General features: G+C 45.8%; 1 protein-coding gene across 6 annotated transcripts in view; it reads left to right on the top strand.

Moving 5' to 3' along the window:
• Window positions 1-19,848, top strand: part of PHC2 (polyhomeotic homolog 2) — a 1,003,431-nt gene that overhangs the window by 559,025 nt on the left and 424,558 nt on the right. For 4 of the 6 annotated variants that reach the window (XM_069610853.1, XM_069610855.1, XM_069610851.1 and 1 more), the window contains one exon: window positions 19,562-19,720. The exons of 1 other annotated variant lie outside the window; for it this stretch is intronic. In XM_069610853.1, the coding sequence (XP_069466954.1) occupies window positions 19,562-19,720 (159 nt within the window). The remainder of the gene's footprint in view (window positions 1-19,561; window positions 19,721-19,848) is intronic. One more of the 6 variants, XM_069610854.1, reaches the window with a different exon arrangement.

The raw sequence follows: 19,848 nt of genomic DNA, 5'->3' as shown, positions 1-19,848 counted from the left end.
ATAAACTGTAACTGCATGTATGTGGCCTAGGAATTGTTTGTGTATGTCAAACTATATGTTGGAAGCACAGTAAGAAAGTTAAAAGAATAACTGAATATATAAGAACCATAAGAACGAGAGACACAAGATTTACATTTGATGAACATTGGACGCAAGAACACCATTAATCTAACTATAGTGTCTGTTAGGCAAAGTTTGTATACAGTGCCCTTTGGGACCACTACACACAACTAGGCCTACAGGTGTAAGCAAAACCAACCTTTGGTATAAGTCTGTACTACACAGTTTTTGGTAGCAGAGCTGAGGATCCAGGCTTATCTCAAGAGGGAATGTGAGCTGTAAGGAGGTTACACAGAGGTCTACAATCACAGGTGTTCAAATAAACTCTTACACTCAAGTTAAACACTTATTAATTTATGCAACAGTCAGTTATAAATCCTTCACTAGAAGGAGGCAGTTAAATATCACACACAAATACACTTCAGTACTATACTCATTAAGTTTCTGAGGCATTCAGACTACGTTGAAGGAGGAGCAAAAAGGAATAGGTTCAGAACGTAAAAGGATTACAATTTCATAGGTCGTGCAGATACTTTGAGTTCACCAGAAGAGTCAATTCAATAGGCTAGGCCAAAGTCAATGAGCTAAAGTCTTGGATAGGTAAAAACGGTTCTGGTAAGTAAACGGTAAAGTCTCTGTAGAAGTTCTCAGAAGTAATTTCTAACAAGAAGAATTCTATGTTGGGTCACAAGCTGATTAGGCCTGCTAGTTGAGAAAGTTTCAAGCACTTTCACTGCGAGAGGTAAGTACTGTCAGTCTCGTTTCACAGTACCTTACAAATGAAGAAAAAGATGCAGCTGAAGACTTCTGTTCCTGGCAGTTCCTGCAGATCTCGCTGTTCCTGATCCTCAGTCGTGGGGACAAGAGGGAGGACGTCGGGGGACTCCTGCAATGCACTGGGACTGGTCAAAAAGCTGGTAACTGGCAAATCTTCAATTCCGGTAGCTGTAGTCAAGCACACAAACTGGTGTCCCACTCCCTGGTTATTCAGTTTCCTGCAGCACTCTTGAGTAAAATACAACCAGCTCTGAAAATGGTATCCAGGTGGCTTAGTTTTGAGTTGATTGGTCCCACCAACTCAAAGGGAGAAGCCGTCCTTGCAGGGCTTCTCTGTCGAGATGAACTTGGTGATTCAGACCTACAGCAGGGCTTCACCGGGCAAACCAACGGTCCAGGAGTTGCAGCAGCCGTCCTCTTCAAGCTCGTTTTCGGTTCTTTCGTTCCACTGGTCGACTGTGCCTTCCAAGCTAAGAAACTCGCCTTTTATCCGGTTTCCTCCCATTCATTCCAGCCTAGCTGCCACTCACCCAGCGGGGTGGCTGTTCTTGCCGGACAGTCAGCCAGCCAATCACACCAGAGTGCATTTGGGTCTACTAGGAGACTAAGCACAGGGAGTTTCGACACCTCCCTCACTTCCTGCCCACCCCAGACACTCGGGCACCAGAGTCGGTCTTCAGCCCTGAAGCCCGCCAAAGGCGAATGAACAAAGGAACCAAGCCTGGTTTGGCGCACATAGCAAAACACTAGAAGGACCTTTCCACAAAGAAATGGCGAAAAAAGAAGACCAGGACCTGTTTAAACAAAGGAGGCTCAGACGCCATCTTGAAAAACATGGCTCCCGCGATTTAACGCTACCGATGTTCACGGTCGGGAAAAATCATGGTAGTTTATTGTAAAACCACTGCCACCAGCGATTTTGATAGGAAAGGGTAGCATTTGACTGATACATGAGTATCTAGACACGGGGGATACTAAACCCCTGCAGCACTCTATTGTAAGATGGGTTGTGCTGGGTCGAGGAATTTAAAAAGACAAGTAGTCAATTTCACTTTACTCACTCTGGGAAACGGTAGTGTAAAGAGGACGGGAGGCACTCTGAGTGGTAAAAGTTAGTTTATTTCAACAGGGGCCCGCCGTGCCCATCCACTCCTCAAAGCCTCCAACGGTTAACTGGGTCACGCAAACCAAGCTCCGAAAGAATACAAGGAGATTGGCTCGCGTGCCCCAACATTCCAAGGACATATCTCTACAAGTAGTTTATCCCAGCAAAAGTATTTAAACCTTGGGAAAGCCTGAAAAGGTTTCCCTGTGCCACTGCACTGAGGGTGCTGTGTGATGCACATGAAAAGATGATGCTTATGGAGTTGTCTAAAACTCCAGAACCAAAGAAAACATGAGTAAAACACATTTCAAAACACAAGTGGGAAAAAGGGTCACACTCTCTCCAGGTAAAAAAAATCAAGTCCTCAAAATCCAGCAAAGTTGCTCGGGGTCTCTAAGGTGAAGTGAATTAGCACATGTTTAAGAATTCTCCCCAACAGTTTCATAAGATATTTTGTTATCTATAAGCTGCCTCAAAGAGAAATAGAGAGAATATTGTGTGCAGAAAGGAAGCAGAGTTCATATTTAATTTAAATCTGACCACAGTTGCTGTAAGGGATGACGAATTTAATGTTTTTGGATAATTGATAATTGATTATATTGTATTTGAAAGCATATGTTTTTCTGTCCTATGTTTATTTCTAAAAGTTGTATTTAATAACAAAGTTATTAAATGATTCAAGCCTAAATTGTATTCTGTCTGTACTTTGGGGTTATCTGGAAACCCATACATGCTAAAAATGTTAAAAGGAGGAAACGCATAATAAAGCAAATAGGTGTATCATATATTTTGGGGATTGCCAAATAGTTTGGAACAGTTAATTTTAGATGATATGTCCATTGTCAATACATTGTAATTCAGTTAATATAGTTCTAATTTCATAATGTGAAGTGTCAGTACCAAGCTAAAGACAAATCCATCCTATGGTAATGACATTGTATTCATCACCAACAACAAATTTAACTGGTTGATTATCCAAAAGCTCATTTGGAGCAACATTCAACACAATATTGAAACTATAAGTAATATCAAAAGACAAAGCAATTCATTTGAATGAGAAGGATGAATCACAGCTTCCATTCCAATGTTGCTGCACTAATAGACTACAGTCCATTCCTTCTGGGGTTTGTCATTAGCCCCTAATAAGAATTCAAGATGGCCTCCGTGCCACGCTGAATGCAGTAGAAATGCGGCTAAAGTACTGCAGTCTCCAGTTGAGTGTCAGGCAAGCTTATCTGCTAATAGATTATTATAAATCTTTATTTTAATTTAGAAATGGAGTACAATGAATTTATATAATTTGCTGAGGAGTACAATCAAAAGACAAAACCCTTAATTTGACTGAGAAGTATTAAAGTCTGAATTTCAATATGGCTGCTCCAAAGGACAGAGTAAAGTCCTTTTTTGTACGTGAATTACCATTATCTCTCAAATGCAGTCTGAAATGGTGTTACTCTGCAATTGTACCACGATCTCTAGCAAACTTTCAGGTAAGGCCTTACACGAATTGATAAAGTACTAGTATTTTAATTAATCTGTCAATAGTCACCTTTATATGCAAAATCTAATATTTAGCAAATATGCGGTTGCAGGCTATCATACCTCAAGATCAGGCTAAAGTAAACATGACAAAATGAAGGAAGAGTTCTCAATAAATGCAGTCAACCACATCAACAGTTGAAAGAGGCAAATCAATCAGGTGACGAGTTTAAAAATGTACTGCACTAGTTTACATATATATCCAACTATAACAACTAATCAGCACATAGGTCAACTCAGGATCCAAAACACTGCCCATCATTTACTTACCAGGCCTTTTATATTGAATTGACAAGTTTAAAGTGATTGATGGAAGCAAATGTAAGTATCCTGGTCAATTAAGGTTGATGCTTGAATATACGTTCAACAGCCCCCGATTTGAATAGACCATCAAATAACCAGGTAACATTCACTATCAAGTTAATATTAGGTGAATCATAATGGAATATTAGCTCGCTGTTTACAAAACGGTGAACTAAATGGCCCATGTTTGGGTTTCCATGTATTCAATTGGCAGAATGTCTCTCAGAATGGCTTCAGAGTTGCACAGACTGGCCATCAAAGAAAATAAGGTAGATGGTGATTAATGTACATTAAACTCTGTTTGATTAGAACAAGTTCTGATGATTAATAGGCGCATAACATGACTTTGGTTTGTAGACCCCAAAGAAGTACCCAAAGTGGAAAGACTTTATTCTACAAATTGTGAAACGTGTGTTGGGTGCAGGCAAACAAGTGTGATGGGGTACAAGAAAATGACCATGACAGGATCCTTATCAGTAGAGTTTAATCCATGTTCCATGGTTAATATTTGTACTAAGGATACATATATAATGCCATATGCGAGTAAAAGATCTTAAAATAGCAGAACATTATCTTCTGATGCCTTCTTCAGATGCTCATGTTTTTTTTTCATGTATAATACACAATGACAATGTACTACTTGATTTGGCGAGTCCTTTCTGTGTGGTTCAGATCATCCTTGTCTTAACACAAGCACGTTGGCTGTGAAATGTTTAGTACATTTTTTCAGCACTGGAAACTGGTGTAATGCATACAGCATTCCAATAGCCACTGCAATACTCTAACATGAGTCCATAATTAACAGCACAAGTACTCAAGAACACCTGCACTTCCTTTTCTCTACTGTAATAAAAGCTGTTCGTATCCCATTTTAATGGTACTCGATTTATGAACCTCAAAAGGATGAAAGGTTACGTTTGTCTTGCCGAAGGATTCGATCTTGCAAAGACCAGTGCTTTACACTGAGCTGTGAGCTATCCACCTGGATTATCCCCCAAACACCCCCCAATCTACGCACCCATCATAAATTAACCATCAGCTAACTCCCCCCCCCACCCCCCCAACATTAAAAACGCCAAATTCATCTTCAACAGAAGGGTAGCCAGCCACCAGAGTGCCTGCATTAGTAAAATTAAACTCAATGGGTCTCATTAGGAGTTGGGCCGTGTGGCTCTAAATGGCGGTAAAATGGCTATAACAGAGTTACTGCAAGATTACCGCACCGCCCAACTATGGTTTTGCTGATGGGGTGGAGGAACACCTAATTCCGCCACCTTAGTGACAAAAACATGCATTTTGACATAATTATCGCCAGTGGTAATTCTTCCGAGATCCCCATGAATGGGGACTAATACTGCCACTTGTAATCCGGCAGTAATTCCACCAGAACAAGTGGTGCTAACGGTTAATCCGTTTGGTGGTATCTCGGCAGATTTACTGCCGAGATACGAGTCCCAATGTCATTTTTAGTCTCGGGTCAACCTAAAGTCACCCAAGCTGACTCTTCTCACAAGTCTGCACCACTCATAAATACGATCTCTAAACCTGCCTAATTCTGAATCATTCCTGTCAAGTTACATGCCCGGTACAGAGCGACGACACTCTTCGCTTATCATTTGGCACCCCCTGGCGGCGTTTTATGTGCACTGACGTCTTGGAGGATGTTGCAGCATCTTCTCTGGCCTCATAGCACCATTCTTCCATGAAAGGCAGTGGTAAAAGAACAGTTTGTTAATACATACTCTATACAGACCGTTCATCTTCCTGTGCTGTGAATCTGGAAGATCGTCGTTTTTACACAGTGGGTGAAGCCGGCGCTGCAAAAGGGGCGAATAGCGAAGAGTCATTTCGTTTTTTTAATGAAGTGCTTGCAGTGTCGGTTGTGAAACCTCACGGGACTGTAAATTAATAACATCTGTTTTTAATAGCCAACTTGATGGCTCTTTTTTACCCACATCAAGCGGTTCCGAGGATGAGCCAAACCACTGGAACAGTGGCCCGAATACTGCACTCGCTTGCAACATAACCTATCAGAAATTATGTTTAACACTAGCACGGATTCTTAACGAGGCAGCTGCGAGCTTTGAACATTTTTTTCTCCTTGGAATTTCGTGACGTCATGGAACTGCAGTGGCCTCCGTAAAGCCTGTCGTGATTACCAAGGCATACGATGAGCCCCAGTGTCTCCCTAAATACAGGCAGTCCAAGGCGGAAGGAGCGCGTGTCTGAATCCTGCCCCTGTTGGCCAATTGCGAGCTGGATGGCTCGGTTTGCCATAAAGGAGGTGCACATCTTGCGCAGTCTGAATGAGAATGAATATCGGGGGGAACATTTGAGATCTGCCGCTTTGTATCGCACTAAATGCTAAATATTTATAAACGATGTTCAGTGGTACTGGAGTCGGAAGGGCTTATGAGTAGTCTTCAAGACGGGACACAAGTTCATTGGGGGTGCTAGAGTCAGTTGCTGACCTTCCAGGTGTTCAGAACTCTAGAGAAACCGCTCGATTCGGCATTTGCCGCTCCGCTTCAGTGCATAAAACAACCAAAGACTCTTCTGGGCCGCCAAAGCTGAAGCACGTTTAGAGGGAGGCCATGTTCTGTTTTAAGCAGACTCTGTTTCTGTTGCACTGTGTAGATGTCTATGGACATGGCACTGTGGGAAATCTGACCAGACCACCCAGTTTATATCGATTTTGCGCAGGCATCCAAAACTGCAAAGTCTAATGCATGTTTTCTGAAATGCTATTAAAAGCTGAACGTTCACATTTGTATCCCCCTGCCACGCATCATGACGAGACAAAAGCGCATTGTCCGTTTTGAAGGCCATCGCCAGCACCGGTGTTACAACGCCCCACGCAACACTTAAAATCTGTGTGCGCTTCTCGTCAATTAGGTGGCCTAAGGACATCTGCAATCGAATTCTGCACGCTTGGAATGCTGAATCCGACCATTACTCTCTTCATCATACATGAACGCCGCATAGCTTTAAACTCGCTGCCACTTTATCGCGGGAGACCTGTCCCTGCGGCCATGGCATTGGCTGAGGCCACACGAGCTGTGCAGACTCGCGGGCAGCGCCTGCGGGCAGAGCCGTCCCAGGGGGAGCAGCGGCTGCACGCACAGCGGTGCTTTGGGCTCCTTCGGCCACCCGTCGCCGGCTTTGTTTCTCGCAATGCTTTTTGTTTCTTTGAAGCGCTCTCTTAGTCGAGGACTGCAGCAGACACAGCAGTAGCGGAGAACCAGTTGGTTCAGTAACAGATAAGACACCTGGGGCCCGATTTACAAAAGCGTTCTTCAATAGGATTAGCTCATTGAAAAACGGTTTTCAAAATCGGGCCCATTCACTTCTCGGTGACAAAATTTCACACACCCCAGTTAATTCCGCAAACGGTTCCTGCCTTAAAGTAAACAACAATTGCGCTGAAAATGAACGGAAAACGTTTCCTTACACTTTGCAGATCTGTTAAATTCATTTCCATCGTGCCTTGTCGGTTTCTTTTATATGGAACTGCGCATTTTAATGGCACCATACACAACACGCTGCATGGCAATGGCAAACAATCGCCAAAAAAACACATCTTTATCAGAAGGGCTTCCAAGTATAAGCCCCTGCATGGAGTTCTTACTTTTCAGGTGTGAGGTGATTGGCTAGTCCTGGCTTCTATAGCCTATCACTTTAGAGCATGTTAGTTATAGTGCTGCATTTACAATGGTGGAAATGACGCCCGCAGTTCCTGTACATGAATGAAGAATTTCACGTGTTAAAGTGCCGTGAGTTTCACGATAACGCGAACCATGCGGGGGTCGAGAGAGGGGGTGGAGGGTCTGAATTCTACGCCAAAATACATGAAGCTCGACTTGAGGCCGACTTGCTCGCATTTCGAAACTCGGGCTGTTCATATTCTATTCTTTTATCCCCGGCTTTGCTTTTAATGAATGTATCTGGGGGGACACCCACTTAAACCCCCACGCCCATAATGCCGAGCTAGGTGAGCGGGAGACACCCCTGCAACTCCCCCTCACTTTGTTCGGTATTTTGGTAGTCGCCTTTTTCTCTCATGCCGAATGTGCGGAAAAAGTGCATTCAGCATTTTATTTTGGTGCAATGCCGGCAGGGGGGCTGTGCCTATTTATTTATTTTTAGCAATGAGTGTGGGTATTCTGATAGGGGAGCAGTAGTTTGTCAGCATTGCCAGCTTTACTCGGCTTCAGCACTTCCTTAGTCGGTTATTTTTGCATGCAAATTACCACTTTGTGGTACAAAGGACCCCATTGGCTTTTGCAATTGAGGTATGTTCACCCGCCGTGGCCAAGTACACACTCTGCACAGTCAAGCTCCAGCCATCTCTGCAGGCATAACCACATCTCCCTCTGGTATGGGACACATTTATCTCGCTACAGAACTACTTCAAAAAGCTCCCTAGTCGATCAGCACGAAACACCATAATGAGAGCTAGACAACCTTTTTCACACTAATGAAATACACCAAACCAGAGGACTTTCAACATCTGTAGATTTTGTAGCAAGGAAAAGGAGACAATTCGCCATCTACTACTATCCTGTCCAGGCACGGTGGATAGCAGGCTCCCTTACAATAACACACCTACTCAGTCAATCGACAGCAAAGGATGAAGAGACATGGTGGGCAAGAATGATCAGTGGCGACAGAACAGCCTGGCAACTAGCGACTTTTAAATTTTTTTGCAACAACTAATGACAAAACTGGAACTTCAACGCAACGAGACTCGTTAAATGTTAAAGGTATTTGTACCGTGCACCGTCACCAACGGAATTGGTCCCCAGGCGCTCTGGCGGATCTGTAAATGATGAGGTAGGGTGGGTTAGTAAGGTGAAGAGGGAGTAGGATAGTGAGAGGAGTGGTGTTCTGTTGGCAGCTTCAACTCTGTATACACCAGATGCTGAGCTTTGGTGCGGGTATTGGATCGGTGACAGGCCGCGTGTGCTGTTGGTCCGGCTTATGTGTTGTTGCAGTGTTGTGAAATGTGTGCCGCTTGTTGTGCGAGAGATGGTTGTGTGAGTTTTTTGAGTGAGATAGGTAGGCAGTTTGAGTTTATATTGGTTAGTGGGTTACCTGACCTTTGGCATGTTGGCATTTTCAGTTCTGTCCCCGTGTGGCACCAGTTGACCCCCACAACTCTATCTGGATGCAGCGTGGGCCAATGTTTAGAATTCTATCTGGGTGTGGGCAAGCCAGCATTCACAGTCCCATCCAGATGCGGCGCAAGCTAGCGTCTAGAAATCTGTCCAGGTGTGGGCATGCTATCATTCGGAACCCTATCTGGATGCTGTGCAGGCTGGTGTTCACAATTCCAAGTGTGACATACGCCAACATTCAAGTTTCATCTAGGCACAGGCTTGCTATCCTGCAATCAATCTCATCTAGATGCGACGCAAGCCAATGTCCACAATTATAGGTGTGGCCTGTGCTAGTCTTCAGGTTTCGCATAGGTGCGAGCATGCGAACGTTAGAAGTCCTATCTAGATGCGACGTAGGCTAATATTCACAGATCTATCTAGGTGTGGGCATGTTTAGACTGCTTTCTACCTTCATCTATCTCCTATCTTCTCATCGATCCTTTTAGAGACAAGTCTCACTACGATCAACTCGCTATGAAACTAAACTGAAGATGTAAAAAAAATTAATTCCTTTTGATTAAACGCAACAATAAAAAATAAAAAAAACACTTGTATGCAGCCTGCTTGTGCAAATTCCAGCAGGGCAGACGCTGTCCTTATTTACTCTAGGTTGCAAACCAGTGCATTGAGTGACAGTAACAATTAAAGCGCTACAAAACTAAATTGTGCATTTAAGCATTCTATCACGTTTCTATTATTGGAGAGAACCGAGGAATTAAAGGGGGGGTAGGCAGAAGATATGTAATAGGCAGGTACCGATGTGAGACTGAGATCGGATTTGTCTGGGGTCCACATCACCCTCGTAAGCCACATGTCCGTCCTCTGACTTGACTTGGTAGCGGAAGGCAACATGATTAATTTAAGTCATGCGTCATTGACTAGTTTAAATGGTTGTGCTTTGAGGCACATCGCTCCGAAAATCTGGAAGTTGGATCCAATGTGAAGGGTAGGGCTGTATGCCAACCGGGCAGCAACACCGGGCGTTTTTAGTTTCATGGAAGTAGTGCTTTTTGTAGTGCTTTTATATTGCGCCTTAGGCCCATGGGCAAACGGGCGCAGTTCAAGGCATTTGATCAAACATTTACTAACAAGTATGTCTTTAACAGTGGCTGTTTGCAGGGATATACCTTTATTAAAGTGTGGTTGAAGGCCCATTTGGTGATGCCATTTTGTGAACTGTAGACTTTTGGCTTAGGTATTGGATGTCTGTTCCTGGACTCGAGGTATGAACCTTGGGCCAGCCACTACCTATGGGGCCAAATGTGCAGATTGGTAGCCACCGCCCTCGGCTTCATGGGTGGCCATGGCTTGGTCTCTCCTTGTCCTCTTGGACCTTTAGTCAGTAGGCCTTTGTGGATAGACTATGGTGGAGGGTGAGCAGATAGTGGCTCCACTGAGGCCACATCCCATCTGTCGCCATACAGTATCTCAGCTGCTCTATTCACTTTTGACAACCAAGGCAATAAAAATGGCATCCAGCCCCTCACTCTGTCCCTGACCGAGCACAGCTCAAGCACGTGTGGCTGCCAGGAGCCTCGCCAATCCTGGTCCTCTTACATGCCCCTCTTTGGCACACACTGGGCCGTCTCTGCACCCTCCTCCCATCTTCACGAAATCCATGTGGATTTGCCAATGTTGACCTGAAATGGATCGGCATGCCAAAGCCCTTGGTTAAGTTCTGGATGCTCAAGTGATGCATTACACTAGCCTTCGGCCCTCCCTTCATTTTGGGTTTATTTATTCATTTGATATAGCACCAGACTCGACGGTACCGTGGCACTTGTGCAAAGCAGGTGGTTGCAGTGGAGACAAATGTTAGTGGGCACAATACAGTACAGGTTATTAGTATTTGTTGAATAACCAAGTTTTTAAACGATTTTTGAAGATTAGCCGGGAAGGTTCATGCTGGATGTGTGCACAAGGTGTAAGCGGGGACGTGTTGCCCTGAAAATTAACACTGCGCTCTGTCACTGGTACCTCGTGCCTGATCCTTCCCTACACTTTGCCAAAAACGAGTTAACACAAATTATGACCATGAAGCCAGACAATAAGGGCTCTAGTGGAGGATAAGGAGAGGTCATTTTAGACCTTTCATGCCCCAAAATAATTACATTATTAGAACATGGTCACCGGCTGGCATTTAAAGCAGAGTAGACTTGTGCTTACAGCGTGATGCTCATGCGTGCACAGGGACCACACATGTGTTAGTACAGAAAGCATACTGTATCTCCACGTGTATGCTAGTGGCTTGCAAGCCAATGAGGAAAGGCCTTATTCAAATGAAGCGTTCAGTCCTTCTGATGGAAACTTGCTGAAATCTAAGCCTGTTTTCATCTTGACGTAAACCTGTGCCACGGACTATCCTTAGCTTCAGGAAGCACTCTGTCAGGCGGGGCCTCATCTTCTTATCTCGCCGTACTGTCCTCGTCGATGAACAAGCTCACCTGGCAATAGCCCACGAGAGTGCCCTGCCATATTCTACAAAGGGAAGGTAGCTCAGGGGCAGCACGCGTGTCTTGGAAGCAAAACGAGCCAAGAAGCAGAGGTTTGAATCCCGGACCTGCACTTGGAGCCTGGACTCCGGCCTGAAGCGCGATATAAGGACCCAATTACATGTAGTTGAAGGTTTAGATTCCTGCCCAGTACCACATGTGCTGGTGCCTAATGCTCTATTCACGCCTTCAATATTCATGCAAGCTCACTGAGGCATGTGTATGTGGGAGGAATGTTTCCTGGCTTGCTGAGGGGTTTAGTTTCTAGTTGCTAAATAACATTTGTTCAGGTTTGTTGGGGGTTGCCTGCCATGGACATCCGGCAGGAACCCAGAGTGCTATTCACATCAGCACACGACAGGCCCAGTGCCTGTGGGAGTTGGGGCCTATCCTGGACATCCGGCAGGCCACCTAGTGCCTTGGGGCATCAGCACCATCGGGGCTGGGGGCACAGCCGGCCATGCCCCTGACCGTGCTGGCAGGAGGGTCTCACGGCATCTGGCATGCAGGCCTGTGCCTCCACGTGTAGGCCTGCAGCCTACATGAAATGACACACTCAGTCACTCCTCTTCTGGAATCTGCAGCGTTCTGTCTCGCGTGCCTGCAGATGCTCCTTTTATTAGCTTGGGCCATGACAGAGTCATGACCCATCTTAAAAGGGCAATACACATGGGAGGGTCCCACCACCACAAGGTTCGGTTAAGCGTTCATATTCGCTCCTCGTCCTTAATAGTTTGCTCTGGTTTTATGAGTGGCAAGTTGACCACGTTGCGCACTAATCCACAGAAAGAAGAGCAAACTTCTTGTTGCTTGTTGTGTAATGCGTACAGACTGACAGTTAAAATAGTTGCCAAAACACCCCATCGCAATCCAGCAGAGTTTGAGACAATACGTGCCGGTGCCACCAAGAGCCCAGGGGTGCTTGAAACTTGACACCTAGTGAATGGCATGATGCGATTTGTTAGGAAGAAATGGACCAAAACGCATTTAGTTTCAGACCTTTTGGAGGAACTAGACTGTTTGAAACGGGGTTGCTTAGAACACGGGGCAGGAAAAAGTAATGTCAAAATTGTATTAAGTCGAAAGAACATCTTAACTGACAACTAATTGAATGTGCATTAAACACAAATCTAACTTTGTATAAACAAATAAAAAGTGCAAAACGTGATTGGCACGTGTTTGAGTGAAAATATATTAAGCATTGGCAGGCTTGGGGAAGGTGAAAGAGGGTTGAGGGGTTCCACCTCCCGGTAACACTTCGTTTTGTTAGTCCTTTTCATTGAATGGAATACATAGTTGGGCGAAGGATTTCAAACAGCTGACTTTCCCAACTAAACATACATATTTTCTGCCAGGTTTGTAATAAGATTAGGCCATGAACTAGGCTGGAAAAAAAAGGAATGGGTCATTTTATGCTCAATCCTCGCTGCTTGTGGACAGGGTGCTAATCTCTGCTCTCGCTCCCATCATCCCACGCCTGGCAAAGTGAATATGACCGCGAGTCTGATTTTTCGTTTTCCAAAAATATAGGCCCTTGAAATGCAACCTCATTGAGTTTTTTAAAATGTCAGATTGTCCTTGGCCGGAAGGATTTAAAAAGCACTTGAAAGGGACTTTAGATCTGGCACACCACTCTCCATGCAGACTTCACACTTTTCGAAAACGACTGTGTGGCTGGTGCCCTCCTAGATTAACCACATGCAAGACGCGCATTCTAGGCCGCTATTAACGTGAGTGTGATATGTTCACTGCCACCATTTTATGGAGTGTGATGGGTGCAATAGGCCGTTATTTTAACTTGAAATGATAGTAAGCATTAAAGGGATCAGAGGCATGTGTCGCGTCACTCATCACCTGCCCTGTGCATTCGGTTATCATGGCAGGAAGCTTGAGCTGTTCCTTTTGGCTTCAATGCAATTTGGCATGTGCATTGGACACAGCTGTAAGGAGCCGGCGAGTGCATTTTGTCACTATTCCTTTTTTTAATTGATATTTTGGTTCAGCCTGATGTATACAATGGGCATCAATAGTAATAACCAAATGTGTGGCCTAAGCTGCCACTGTGAGGGCCTGACGTGTGCACTAAACCGGATTTGCAAGGTACCTGGTATGCAGCAGACAGCCAGTATTGGGTCCTGATGCGTGTACTAGTCTGCTAAGTGAGGGGAGCATTAGGTTTTCAATAGGCTGCTATTGAAGGGAACATGGTGTGCGCACTGGGCAACCAGTTAAGAGAGACATTTGTAAGTTGTGTGCCCCAAACCATATGGGCCATGACTGTGGGTCTGTAAATGTGTGTGGGAGCCCCTCAACTGAGAATAAACATGGCTCAAACAGCCTGTTCTATGGAATGTATTCTACTCGGGAGGGTCTACAGCCATGTTGTAGCTCACTGCACCACTCAGAGGAGAGGCCTTGCTGGGCCTTATCAGTGTGTTGAAGTGGGCCCTCTCGGTTCACATTCCATATTTAACACTGGGATGGGGAGGGGGAATTAACAGGTGTTGTTTTCTGTAGCATTACATACAAAGTACCCAGGTGAGCCAACTGGGGGTAGCGGGGGGGGGGGGGTGGGGGGCGCACTGGTCTATGCTAATTGCAGTGTGATGAGGGTTTGTAAGAATGTGACATTACAAGGAGCTGTTCTTCATTTTTCTGGCCCGTCTAAGTGGGGCTGACTCTTGTAATATTGGGGTATCGCCTATTCATGTCTCTCGCCTGACAGTCTGAGGGTGTCTGTCTGCATCACCTTACCAATGCTCTTACCTGTGCAGAGAGAGATGCCCCAGGCAGAATGTTACTGCATGTTAATGGTGAACCCATGCCTGTTAAGGGTTGCGAGGCCTCGTATCTCGGGAGTGTCGCCCACTCTCGCCTTGGCTTGTTTGTTAGTTGGCAGCCCCCATTTCAGCATGTATTTGTTTGCATCATGTTCTATTTGTTGCTTGCCTTCAATTGCATTTGCCTGTACATTGTTTGCTTTGCCATGTTGCTGATGACGCCTGCTGACCATGTGGTGTTGTGTTCCGTGTTGCAGTGCCGCCTCTGGTTGTGCAATGTTTTGTATTGAAGTCGGTGTTCAAAGCATGACCGCCCTACTCCTTTCCAATGCAGTGAAAACGTCGAGGGCCAGAAGGCAAGCCTGGGAAGTTCTGTGCATGTAAATACACCATCTGCGGCAGAAAGGCCTGGCAGCAATCTAGCCCAGCACTAGGACCAACAGATAATCAATCACCTTGCTTTTTGCCGACTGTTAAAAACGGATTTGTTTTAATTGTTCCTTTTTTCACCAGTTCATCTTTTTCCTTTCCGGTTTATGTTAGCGCCAAGATGCTTCGGCGTGCGTGCGCTTTCCAAAATAAATTAACATGACTAGTGGCTTCATTACAAATTAGGCGATGGTGCTAAAACAGGCAATATTTGGAACTGCGGCCTCTTTTCCCAGGAACAAGAAATCCACCTGTTTTTTTGTGGGAGATGTTACTTCCACAAAAAGTGGCAGTAATGTAGTATTTGAAATTACTGAATGAGGTATTCTAGTTCTATGGGACAATAATCGTAGACCGACCCTAAATCAACTGGTCATTTACTGTTACCGCATTTGATCAATGCCATTGCGTTTGGCGGTATTACCTGAGCTAATGAGGCCCTTTTTCTTGGTTTATGGAAAAGATTGATAACAAATTCACAAAGCCAAACACATTTTGCCGATTTGTTCCCTGTAACTTAAAGCCAACCCTGATCGACACTATTTGCAGTTCCCAGACATTTCCCCCAGTGGCAACCTCAGTCTCTCCATATTCTTGCATAAGCTTTTTTTTAGTCTCTCAGTACTCACCCAAATGTGGTGTGGGGTCTTTTGGGAGGACCTAGTCGTTTTGGCTCTTCACGTTCTGCTTTTCAGGAGTCGAGGGGGACATGTCCAACGTTGAGGATGAGGTTTCCCAGTGTCTTTGTCCGTTCGCTGTAACACATTCTCCCTCAGGGGTCCTACCGCTTGTCTTGGATACGGCGCCTGCCAGTAGAATTGTAGTAGGTGATCTTCTCCTCTCGCTCTTGGCGTACGTTGGAGCACGGCTATTCTCAAGCATGTATTCATGTGTTTCTCTGGGTATGTTTGTTCTACTGGGAGGGCTTTCCTTCCTGCTTTGAGTTCTCTCCAGATTCAGATAAACCCAGAAAGCTTCCTTTGTCTTTTCTTCTTTCTCCAGCCTCCTTAGGGGTGGGACGCTTTTGCTTGTTCAAGGGCAGCCTTGGTGTGCAGGAAAGGGTCGGAATATTGCTTTGTGCCTTTTTGGCCCAGCCGCTCATGGTAGCTCTCCTCCTACTGCTAATTGAGAATGATGCAGTCGGGCTACTTTTGCAGAAACGTTCTAGTTCTGTTGTTGCTATCTTCCTTTTCTACAGCAGTAGGTCGGGCCGACGCTTAACTGCCTTTTAGGCAGGCGCTAATCCATGTGTCACCGGTGGGTTGTTTGTAGGCTGGGTGTGTGGCCCTCACCTTTCTCAATGATGGCTTATCATAGGTTCTGAGGGGTGATTATTCTGCTTCTTCGTTCAAGTCTGTTTTTGAGTTTGTCCTTGAAGTGTTTAGCCTTCTTTTTGTGGTGTTGGGTTGATTGTCTGTTTGCAGTGCTTTCACACTGCTCTGGGTCCCAGGCATGTGGTCTATTTTTCACTTGGATACAGAGTGACGTTCGGATCCACATATGGGAGGAGGAAGAGCAGCGCAGAAGTAATGCAGTATAAATGGGCTAATCTCCATGACTCGTGTCCTGCTCCTTCTCGTCCCATTACTTAAACCGCTCCATCTGAAAACTGTGTGTCCTTAGTGTATGCATCAACGATCCATTTTGCCTTGGTATGGGCAGGAGGATCCGTAGAGGCAGGGCTACTTTCATTGGCCAGGTAAATGGGGGGGGAACACACGCAAACAAGTCACTTAGTGGCTCTGTCGGGGATGCAGGCATCCATAATGTACCTAATGGGATGAGGCGCAGTAGGGCTTGGAGTAATGGAGGAGCATTACTGGCCTTTGGGCGGCACCAGCCTGTATGGATATTTTCCTATTTATCAATCCTCCAGTGCACACACCTCTCAAATACCCATATCACTGTGATGTTGTAACAGCATCTGTTGTCACCTACAACGGCCCCTCTTGCAAAGCAAGGCACAGAAAAGAACTCGCTGTATAACAATGCAGAATAAGCGCTGGGGGACCTTGTGGTCGAGCATTTTCTGTGCTTCAATGAGTTGAAAGCATTGCCCATTTATGTTCTGCCAGCAGGAGAATGTGAAGTTTGCACGTTATGCAGAACACTACATGGCCGCTGCGGTCTTTAAGAAGGCTTTTCACTGCATTCGGACGGGGGCAGGAATTAAATGGGCTGGAGCGATCCCCATCTCCCGCACATTCTGCATCGAGAAACATTGGGACCAAGGACTGAGAGTTGCCCGTTTGACCTCTGTTGTGTCTGCAGGTCGCCACACTGCTGTGGTCGGCATGGCCAGGGTCCTTGTGGCACTGCTATCTTTCCAGTCCTTGGATTTATGCATCGTAGGAGTTATTCTGTTAGTTCGCTTTTGAATCAATGACTGACCTCTGATTTCCGAAAGGAATGTCCTGGACAGTGAAGGTGGTCTCTTGGTGTCCAGGGTGCTGCTGTGCTCTCGCTGGTCCCAGCAAGAGCACGACAAAGAAATTCAGACCGTTCTTCCAAGCATACGACCACGATACTAACTCGGGTGAAATAAAATATGAAGTTTCATGATTAGGATGTTAATGCCCACTCCCGACATCAAACCTGCTCGCAGCAACCTAAAATGATATCCAACAACGAAGATGGCTCAGCTGGTTGTGATTTGCGTAAACTCCACAGTTCTAAGCTTGAGCCCAGGCCCCTTTAGCCTTTCATCCTTCTCGGGTGTATACATTGTGTCACATGCATTTTGGGTATTAACACCTGTTATTCACAGTGCCTTACACCAGTAGGACTGTGAGAATAGGCATGTATCGAATCTACATGGCCTCCATCCCACTGGTAACACATTGTCGCCATCCCTTTTCGGAGTGTGACACCATGCCCAACAGTCGTCTTCCAGCCCATTGGTGCCTTCCATCAGTTGCCCTTCAGGAACGACAGTCCAAACCGAGAGGCCCCCAATTGGCCATTTGTGTGCATTTTCCTTTGTTCCTCCTAGAAATCTGCTGTTAAGCCGACGTTTTATGTCAATATGCTACTGTTGAGCATGTCCGGGGTTTGGGGGGGGGGGGGTTAGTTTCCACACTGTATAATGGGGCACGACGCAACCTTTAGCCACAGAAAACTGTGCCTCATTGAAAAAGTGCTAATAATAAAAGTGGTAAACGGCATGCCACAGACTAAAAGACCCATTAGTACTCCAGTAATATTTGTTACTGTTACACAATGAAATAGCATAGCAATCATGTTCTCTGCAGAAGGATGAAAGGCTGCCTTGGCCCTACCAAATTCTACTTCATTAGCCTCCGGTTACATGCTCATCTGTGAAGGATGTGTGTAGTCGCAAGCATGTAATGCAGATGCTTGCGAGTCTGACACATGGATCGCACTTTCCATGTACCTGTTAAACTATGGCCGAATCAGCCTGTTTGGTAATAGCCCGATTTGCATCTAAGCCGATCCATCGCTTCTAGGGGCAGAAGGGCACAGTTGGTTCTTGGTTCTCCACCTGCCTATTCTCGATGCAGACGTGCTGGCAATGTGGCCCTACCTGGCACCATTATTTAGCATGGGCAGAATTCTGATCGCAGATTCAGGCAATTGGTTGGCCCCCTAATGTTTGTAGACCCCTGGACATTGGCTGGCAACGGTGATACTTTGCATTCGCTAACCTGTACCTCCCAAATCCCTGTGCTGATTCTTGATTTTATTTTTATTTACCACCACGAAGGTAGTTGGAATGAGACAAGGCGTAAAGGGTTAATTGGCAAAATGGCACAAAGAGCAACACATTATGTAGGTTGTAAAAGAACAAACTGGCCTCGGCTGTTCTGTATGGACTGGAGGTGGTGGCCCCTAGACCCACACCTCTGATTGACATGGTCACATGTAACCTGCAAGGTGGTGCTCACAACTGCAGTCACACACATTCAAGGGAAATGCTGGTTGGCATTTACCCGTAGAGTGGGCACAAGCCTGGCTTAGATTTGAATCCGCCTCAGTCCTACTTTCAGAGACGGCCGATATTAAGGAACTGTCCTGTCCCATGGTTCCCTCTATGCCAGTCGGTGTCTCGTGGTTCTCATGCTTGGCGTACTGTGTGGGAGACCATAGACTAAATGCCAAGCCACCGGGTGGGACCTGACTCCATAGCAAGAGCATATTACCAACTTCGAGAGCAAGCGCTGGGCTTTATGTAGATTTTTCCCATATCCCAGCAACCCTTGGGGGTATCTCATAGATCAACCATTCAGCTCATAGTTTGCACTTAATAAAAATAACATTTGTGATGTTATAAATGACTACATTCTGTCTCTGATGGGTCAGAAAAGTGCAGGGACGGCCAGCCTGGATAACTGATCTCCACCGCACCCGTGTCCCACCATCATTTAAATGACAACGCTCTCGCTATAAGTTTGTGAAAAGGGGGTCCTTACAAACTCTGCCCATGGGATTGTTTCTAGGTGGCTGCGACAGACATTTCAACATCAATAGCATCCATCCTGCTGCGGGTTCATTCATTGCAGGCCCTACTAATTAACCCACAGAAGGCCGAGAGAAATGAGTCCCAAACTCACAACCCTGAGTACTGGGCGCCAGCCGCTCAAAAGTAAAAGTAGTTGTTCTGCTTGTAGTGTGCAATTTATTCTCATAACCGACCCTGACCCAAAGTGGAGCTATATTCACATCACAGCACGTAATGAAATATATACAAACCTTGGGGACACTAGTGCCATCCTTGTCACAGACCGTGCACAATGACCTAGATATGAAAAACGATTGTACCAACTAAGTTCCTGAGGAACTGACGCTCTGAATCTGCCATCAGGATTCTGTCCGGCTTTTACTCGTTTGACTACTCTTTGCCTGAACCAGTGCTTGGGTGAGGCAAAACCGGCAACACGCATCTCATGTGACTTTCAGGCCCAGCAAAGTAACCTTGTGCAAGTAGCTAGGAGCCTAGGACGTGCTGTTCCTTTATCCCCGCAGCTCATCTTCACACCCACGGCGGCCGTCACCACCATGCAGTCTGATGTCAGCAGCGCATCTGCCACGCAAGCCTCCTCTACCACCACTGCTCAGGTAAGGGAGGGTTCTGGGGCTCCGCTTCTGCTGCCTGTGTTGGTCTGTCTGCCAGTCTGTCAATGTGAATGTGGCCACCAGCGTCACCCGTCTTGATGTCGAAGGTAGGGGAGGGTGGCGGGAATCTG

This window comes from Ambystoma mexicanum, chromosome 8 (assembly GCF_040938575.1).
Source record: "Ambystoma mexicanum isolate Mex_15411 chromosome 8, UKY_AmexF1_1, whole genome shotgun sequence".
Classification (NCBI taxonomy): Eukaryota; Metazoa; Chordata; class Amphibia; order Caudata; family Ambystomatidae; genus Ambystoma; species Ambystoma mexicanum.
The sequence above is the reverse complement of the archived record's forward strand: the minus strand, read 5'-3'. Positions and strand labels throughout refer to the sequence as shown.